This window comes from Bufo gargarizans, chromosome 4 (genome assembly GCF_014858855.1).
Source record: "Bufo gargarizans isolate SCDJY-AF-19 chromosome 4, ASM1485885v1, whole genome shotgun sequence".
Lineage (NCBI taxonomy): Eukaryota > Metazoa > Chordata > Amphibia > Anura > Bufonidae > Bufo > Bufo gargarizans.
In genome coordinates this window covers 457,127,672-457,136,335 of record NC_058083.1, presented here as the reverse complement: position 1 = coordinate 457,136,335, position 8,664 = coordinate 457,127,672, and the positions used below count along the sequence as shown (strand labels likewise).

At 43.4% G+C, this 8,664-nt stretch overlaps 1 protein-coding gene across 1 annotated transcript; it reads right to left on the bottom strand.

Annotated features, from left to right (window-relative positions):
- Positions 1 to 226: 226 nt before the first annotated feature.
- LOC122935736 (prolyl-tRNA synthetase associated domain-containing protein 1-like) lies at positions 227 to 8,016 on the bottom strand. The gene is made up of 2 exons (XM_044291600.1): positions 7,880 to 8,016; positions 227 to 659 (listed from the first exon to the last, which is right to left on the bottom strand). Exons 1-2 carry the CDS (start codon positions 7,970 to 7,972, stop codon positions 228 to 230), a joined length of 525 nt encoding a protein of 174 aa, XP_044147535.1. The 5' UTR covers positions 7,973 to 8,016; the 3' UTR covers position 227.
- Positions 8,017 to 8,664: the final 648 nt, after the last annotated feature.

Below are 8,664 nucleotides of genomic sequence, written 5' to 3'. Positions count from 1 at the left end.
TGTCTGGCTGCAGTTATTCTCCTACATACTAATCTGTTCAATGTATGTCAGCACCAAGTGGGTGTCAGACAGAATGGAATAGGCTACACCCCAATATTTCCAACCATGAATGGATAATGTAAGACATGACATAAAATACAATAGTGTGGAAATGGCAAAAAAATTATTTTTCGGGTTTCCATAAACAGTATGTGCTGAGGAATAAAAAAACTAGGACACGTCTAGATCTAATCATCAAAGTTTATTATCACAGGGTCATGACCAGTCTTTTTTAAAAAGGTGACAAATTCATCGGGAGTAATCCCCATTGATGCAGAATTGGTCATCGGATGGAAATAGAGCCTCTCGTGGCCTCCTTCTAAAAACTTGGAATCCAGAACAAACTTGACTTCGACCTTGTCATCGCAGAAGAGGGCGAGTGGGGTGGCACAGCCCTGACCCACTTTCAGCTTCTCAACCATAGAAGCTTCATCGGCAAACCTGAGATTTCCGCTGCCAACATTCAACTTCTTGGCAAGATCATTGAGGTTTACCTGGCGGTCGTGGAGCACAGTCACCAGCCACAGCCCTTTCTTCTTCTTGTCTTTCAAGAACAGATTCTTACTGTGTGCCCCTTTTAGGTGCTGGACATGTGGCATCATTTCCTCCACTGTAAAGACCTGGAAGACACAACTCAGCCTCCTTATTGGAAAGAACTATGTGGCTGCTCTGTTTTCATTAAAAGGGTTGCTCAGGATTATAAAAAAAAAAATAAATATATATATATTTTTTTTTTAGAGCAACACAATGATTTGAGATGTATAAAAAAAACAACCCAAAAATGACATAATTGCACCTACTTTAGAATAAATAACATCAACGTTATTACATTAGTCACATAAAATTTCAAACAAGGAAGCTAAGTAAATAGCAATGAGGAACGGCTAAATAGAATATTACATATCTAATTAACATGAACCAGTAAGGCTAAAAAAAACACCTAATGACCAGTATACACTCTCCGTGTGCAAGCCCTCAATACAGGACTGATAAAATAGGGTAAAAAGCCATGCCAAATGCTTACACATATCAATAACCACTTACTAGCATCTTCCGCCATGTCCTTGCGCCCCTAGGTACGTTTCGCACTGCTTCTTCAGGAGGCAACGGGGGCGGGACGACAAACCCATTAATTTCATCTAGAAAAAGCTGAAAATGGGTTCATATCTCCTTCACTAAAATCATCCAGGTGCCAATAGCCCTGAAGTCATACACCAGAGATGATGGCGCTTATATGCTTTTAGTGAAGTGTACATCAACGTATTTGCAGCTTTTCATTAGTTGCTTGCTATGTGAAATTACTGGGTTTGTCATCCCACCCCTATTGCCTCCTCCTGACAAAGGAGCGCAAAATATACCTAGGGGTGCTAGTAAGCAGTTCTGGATATGTGTAAGCATTTTGTATGGGTTTTTACCCTATGTCCTGTATATAAGTGTATATTGGTCCTTACCTTACAGGGTTTTTGTAGCCTTGCTGGTTGTAGGGTTGTTTCGATACCTGTGGCGAAACCAACCTCGCCACTGGGTTTTGGAGGGGCCTGGCTACCAGCCTCTTGCCTCAGGATTATGGCCCATACTAACTTTAAAGGAGAAGACAGACTGGCCGCACAGCTTAAATCTGTCTTTGGAATTGTATTGTATGTGAGGGTATCAAGATAGCTAATTGTATTGTATTTGTGTAGTCTGAGTGCCATTCACCTAATAATATGCACTCAGACTTGAGCTATCTGGGGATATGTTAAATGTCTGTGTTTACTGTAAGGGTTGTGACATTGTATGTTTAAATGGTGATTTCTGTCCTGTTGTCCCCACATGTGTATTGGTGATTTCCCTTTGTCCCGAGAGATAATTGAATTACTCCTCAGGTGTCTCCAGGGCAGAGAGGAGGAAACCATGATGCATTGTGGGGATGTGTTGTGTCTGTGTATCCTGAATTGCTGCATATCTGTCCTGTGTCAGTCTTCCATCTGGTCCCCTAGGGGCGTGTCCACCAGATGGGGACCTGCATAAATACGGGCGGGTAGCCCTCAATAAAGTGTGCCTGTTTTATCCTCCATCATGTTGAGGCTGGTGTTTGGGTAACTGATCAACACTGGGGGATTGCTATACGCTGAAGATTTGCTATACTCCCCTGGCTTTAGTACTAGCTCTTGTAAGAGCTGTTCCTGCTCTCTGGCTGTAGGAGAGGTTCACCCACTGGAGCCTGGAGCCTTGTCGTAGGTCCAGGGTGGGTAGGAGACGGTGAGGCCTCAACCAAGCTTCGGCGGTTCATGGGGTCTGCAGTGCGTATGGTGTCAAGTGGAGTGCTTGGAGTCCTCGGAAAGCACTAGGAGCATCTATCGACGGAGGTACCCGGTCGGGGTGCCAGGAGATCCGTTACAATACCAAAGTTTTGATTCGGTTTCGATACCATAAAAAAGTATTGCTTGTATCAATGGTGTGGAGACAGCACCCCAAGACGGCATATAGCTTCAATTCAACATTTATTTTACCAGTGGTACAATCTCAGAGTTACATTTATTGCTTATTGCGACGTTTCAGGCCCAGTTTTGTGCCCTTTATCAAGCTATAAATGCAAAAACAAGAAATACTGTGTTTCAGTAATGCAACTTTAAAGGTGAAACTAACATATGAGATAGACTCATTACATGCAAAGCAAGATATTTCAAGCCTTTATTTGTTATAATTTGGATGATTATGGTTTATAGCTTATGAAACCCCAACGTCACAATTTTGAGGTACCCTTTGCTCTGGGGGTATGGATTAATTAGCTGACTACAGTGTGGCACTTTGAGCCTAGAATATTGAACCTTTTCACAATATTCTAAGTTGCATTAATGCAATTCCTTTTAATTTGCATTACTGAAATAAATGGACTTTTGCACGATATTCAGATTTTTTTCGCGTTTCACCTGTACTAATTTGGGGAATTTTGACCTACTTAGGCCCCTTTTTAACACTGCTGTTATGTTACGAGAATGCCCGCCGGCTTGCGTGCAGCAGTTTTTGTCCTGCCAAGGGGCTTTTCGGTAACATCCAGCAACACCGGATCCAGAGAGCTTCAGCAAGCTGTTCTCCGCTGAGCAGCCTGCTGGAACTAGTAACGGCCGTGTGAACCAAGCCTTAGTATCCTGATAGGAGGGTTTGGTCTCCATTTGAGATGGGTCTGGTATTGCAGGTCAGCTTCACTCACTTGAACAAGGATACACTGCAATACCAAACAGCCCACCCCCCAAAAAGATGCTGTTTTTGGTAAGAAAAGTAGGTATTTTTTAAACCCTGGGCAACCCCTTTATTAAGCAGTGCAGTTAGCCTAAGCTGGTTGGCCACTATAAAACCCTGCTCAGACTCTACAGCACCAACACTCATTCGGCTGAAAGCTATTTTACTGGGCTCCACCATATACATGAACTCTCAGCCCAGTATGCCAGACACATCTGGTTATGGCCTAACTTGAAATCCAACATGCTTGATATTCTGGCATCAGCTGTTGGGGGACAGTTGGGTGACTCCATATACAGAATTTAAGGCTGTAGTGACTGACAGTAGGTGAATCTCCAGGAATTATTTAGGTTTCTGCATTGGTCACTAATAAAAAGCGGTCCGATTGTGTTTGTCTACAATTGGGACTTGTAGAACAATCTAAACTAATAACACACCAATAGTTTTGCTAGGGGCATCTTCTTCAGCAGCGCCGACAGCCCCTCATCTCTAGACATGTATTATCCCCATCTCCAGAAGAATGCTGCGGTATGACTTGAAGACGGCTGTGAACACAAGACATCCCAAAAATACTGATGAAGCTAAACACATTTGCAGGAAGGAATGGTCCAAAACTCCTCCCCAACATTGTGCAAATCTTACTGGCAGCTACAACAAACACTGGAATCTACAGGTAATAAATTAAAGGGTTCACTTACTTATTTTTCCACATTGTGGATTTTTACTCTATTTGCTCATTAAAAGACATTCTGTGCGTTGTTGGTTGAGTTATTTTGTGTTTGTCTATAATTGTGACATCCATCAGACCACATTTTATTAGTAATCAATAGATAAATTTAGGTCATTTCAAGGGGTTCAATTACTTTTTCTTGCAACAGTCGGTCACTGCAATCTCTATTCTCTAATTTTGTATATGGGACCTCCCAACTGTCAATAACTTTTACAAAGACAGGTGCACTCTGCGGTCTTACTAACCCTCATACTGATGTAAAATGGAGAGATTAGCCAACATATCCTACTGTGGAGGACATGTCTGACCCCGAGCACCGCGCCAAGGTTTCTCAAGTAGCTTGGGACTTGAAACTAAACCTACTTGTGCCGTATGGGCAATACAAGGTGCCAGTGGGCAAATTACAGGAGCGTAAGGTCTGACTCACAGCAACTGTCCCCCCACAGCTGATGAGAGAGTTGAGTGCGTCAAACATGCTGGATGTCAAGGCAGGCACTACCAGGTGAGCCTGGCATGCAGGGCAGTGTGTGCATGATTCTGGTGGAACCAAGTAAAATAGTTTACTTAAATGTATGTTAAAGGATAACCCTCCCCCACCATTATATATACTGTGGGCACTATGAGGAACAATGGGGGCCATTATATACACTGGAGGAACTATAGAGGGGCATATATATATATATATATATATATATACACACACACACTGGGGTCACTGTGTGTGGGTGGGGCATTATATATACACACTGAGGCACTACTACTACACAAGAACTATAGTGGGGCACTATATGTATACTGGGGTCACTGTGTGGGGCCCATTATACTGAGAGCACTACAGTGGGGCATTATTTATACTGGAAGAACTACAGAGGGGCATATACATACTGAGGGCACTGCATAGGGGCATTATTTATACTGGAGGAACTATATACTGGGGTCATTGGGCAGGGGGCATTATATATACTGAGGCACTACTACTACACAATAACTATAGTGGGGCACTATATGTATACTGGGCCCATTATACTGAGGCACTACTACTACACAAGAACTATAGTGGGGCACTATATGTATACTGGGGTCACTGTGCGTGTGTGGGGCCCATTATACTGAGAGCACTACAGTGGGGCATTATTTATACTGGAAGAACTACAGAGGGATATATATATACAGACGTGGACAAAATTGTTGGTACCCTTTGGTCAATGAAAGAAAAAGTCACAATGGTCACAGAAATAACTTTAATCTGACAAAAGTAATAATAAATTAAAATTCTATAAATGTTAACCAATGAAAGTCAGACATTGTTTTTCAACCATGCTTCAACAGAATTATGTAAAAAAATAAACTCATGAAACAGGCATGGACAAAAATGATGGTACCCCTAACTTAATATTTTGTTGCGCAACCTTTTGAGGCAATCACTGCAATCAAACGCTTCCTGTAACTGTCAATGAGACATCTGCACCTCTCAGCAGGTATTTTGGCCCACTCCTCATGAGCAAACTGCTCCAGTTGTGTCCGGTTTGAAGGGTGCCTTTTCCAGACTGCATGTTTCAGCTCCTTCCAAAGATGCTCAATAGGATTGAGGTCAGGGCTCATAGAAGGCCACTTTAGAATAGTCCAATTTTTTCCTCTTAGCCATTCTTGGGTGTTTTTAGCGGTGTGTTTTGGGTCATTGTCCTGTTGCAAGACCCATGACCTGCGACTGAGACCAAGCTTTCTGACACTGGCTAGTACATTTCTCTCTAGAATTCCTTGATAGTCTTGAGATTTCATTGTACCCTGCACAGATTCAAGACACCCTGTGCCAGACGCAGCAAAGCAGCCCCAGAACATAACAGAGCCTCCTCCATGTTTCACAGTAGGGACAGTGTTCTTTTCTTGATATGCTTCATTTTTTCGTCTGTGAACATACAGCTGATGTGCCTTGGCAAAAACTTCGATTTTTGTCTCATCTGTCCACAGGACATTCTCCCAGAAGCTTTGTGGCTTGTCAACATGTAGTTTGGCATATTCCAGTCTTGCTTTTTTATGATTCGTTTTCAACAATGGTGTCCTCCTTGGTCGTCTCCCATGTAGTCCACTTTGGCTCAAACAACGACGGATGGTGCGATCTGACACTGATGTTCCTTGAGCATGAAGTTCACCTTGAATCTCTTTAGAAGTCTTTCTAGGCTCTTTTGTTACCATTCGGATTATCCGTCTCTTAGATTTGTCATCAATTTTCCTCCTGCGGCCACGTCCAGGGAGGTTGGCTACAGTCCCATGGATCTTAAACTTATGAATAATATGTGCAACTGTACTCACAGGAACATCTAGTTGCTTGGAGATGGTCTTATAGCCTTTACCTTTAACATGCTTGTCTATAATTTTCTTTCTGATCTCTTGAGACAGCTCTTTCCTTTGCTTCCTCTGGTCCATGTCGAGTGTGGTACACACCATATCACCAAACAACACAGTGATTACCTGGAGCCATATATATAGGCCCAATGGCTGATTACAAGGTTGTAGACACCTGTGATGCTAATTAGTGGACACACCTTGAATTAACATGTCCCTTTGGTCACATTATGTTCTGTGTTTTCTAGGGGTACCATCATTTTTGTCCATGCCTGTTTCATGAGTTTATTTTTTTACATAATTCTGTTGAAGCATGGTTGAAAAACAATGTCTGACTTTCATTGGTTAACATTTATAGAATTTTAATTTATTATTACTTTTGTCAGATTAAAGTTATTTCTGTGACCATTGTGACTTTTTCTTTCATTGACCAAAGGGTACCAACAATTTTGTCCACGTCTGTATATATATATATATATATATACACATACACACACACACAGGGGTCACTGGGCGGGGGGCATTGTATATACTGAGGGCATTGCAAAGGTCGGGATAAAAAAAAAATCTGTGAAATTCATCTGTTTAACGGCTGTGCATAAAACGGATGTTAAAAATTGTTAGACGGCCAGGAAACGGATACGCACACCGATGCAAAATGGCCATGAAAAACTGACTTTTTATGACAGTTTTTTCCTCATATGAATGTACCCTCACCCTTTGGCTACATTCACACGACCGTATGAATAAGTCTGCATCCGTTCCGCAATTTTGCGAAACGGGTGTGGACGCTTTCATTTCCATGGAGCTGCAAAAGATGCGGACAGCACACAGTGTTCTATCCGTATCGCGGCCCCACAAAAAAAAAAATTAACATGTCCTATTCTTGTCTGCAATTGCGGACAAGAATAGGCATTTTCTACGATAGTGGCGGCATGTGCGGTCCGCGTATTGCGGAACGCACATGGGCCAGTATCCGTGTTTTGCGGATCTGCAAAACACCACAGTCGTGTGAATGTATGGCTGACTTTACAGCATACTCCTGCAAGTGCTTGTAGTCAGTGTTGTATGGGGATTTTGCCATTGATTTCACCCTTTGCATTACAAATCTGCAGGAGAGATCTGGAAGAAATTCAAGATTTACTATAATCTACAGCGCACATCAAAATTCTTGCCGATTTTTCCATCAAGGGTTCGTTCACGTGTCCTGTAATGTTACCTCCATCCTCCCACCAGGTCCATTCAGCTGCCCCCTACCATATGGCAGTTCCCGTGCCCAGTGCTGGAGGTGGAGGACCAGCACAGAATATAAAACAACCTGCAAATCCTGCAGCTCTGATTACAGTCGGTAGAGGGCGCTGTACAACCTCGAACGCTTTCTAAAGCCTAAACGCATGGACCTTGCAATGTAGGGATACAGCGCCCTCTGGTGGCAACACGTATACTAAAACGTGGCACGAACAGAAAGGAGCACACGCTGCGACTCCACTGCGGTATTAACAGAGCCCTCAGTCTACAAGGTGACAGGACGCAGTTCAGACCCACCTCAGGGTGCTCCACACACACTGGCTGGATACCCAGCTCCTGGAGGTACTGCTGCAGCTCATCCCTCAGAGAAGGGTTGTTTCTAACCTCCATGCTCCGTAAGGACTGTGTGACGTCACGTGGTCAGCTGTCACCATTCTCACTCCCCCGGAACTTCCTGTTTAAGCGGAACTAAACAGCCTTATTTTTCCGGGGGGACATTTAGAGCGGAGAAGCCACGTGAGGTCTGTGTCCTGGGGCTGACAATCACAGGGAACACGAGGCACCTCTTTTTCTCAGCTTCCTGGACAGCTGGGTGACAAGGGACATCACCCAGCTTTTCCACACTGCAAGGCACATCTGTATGGTTGTCCAGTGTTATATACTTCAAGGCTCATGTCTTATGGCCTCAAACTGCAACTCCCAACATGCTTGGATAGCTATAAGCTGAGCATGTTGGGAGTTGTAATTCAATGCAGTGCTAGGTTGGTGGATTTGTCCCTCAGAAGTCTGGGAAAGCCGAGTGTTAGCGACTACAGCTTGTGTGGCCGATACAGCGGAGGTCACTCAGCTTTCCCGGAAGCTGCTGGCTGTATAGAATATTTAACCCCTTCCCCTGTCTGTATTTGGGACCTTAGTGACCAAGCCATTTTTCTAATTTTCTCATCATCTCTTTCCAAGAGCTCTTCTTCACTACATAGTGTACATCTGTTGTCTGCCACTTACAATGCAGCTCTAACACCTCTCCCAAGAAAGTTTACTCACACCTAAGGGTGCTGCTATACCTTGTGGCTGTGCTGTGTTTA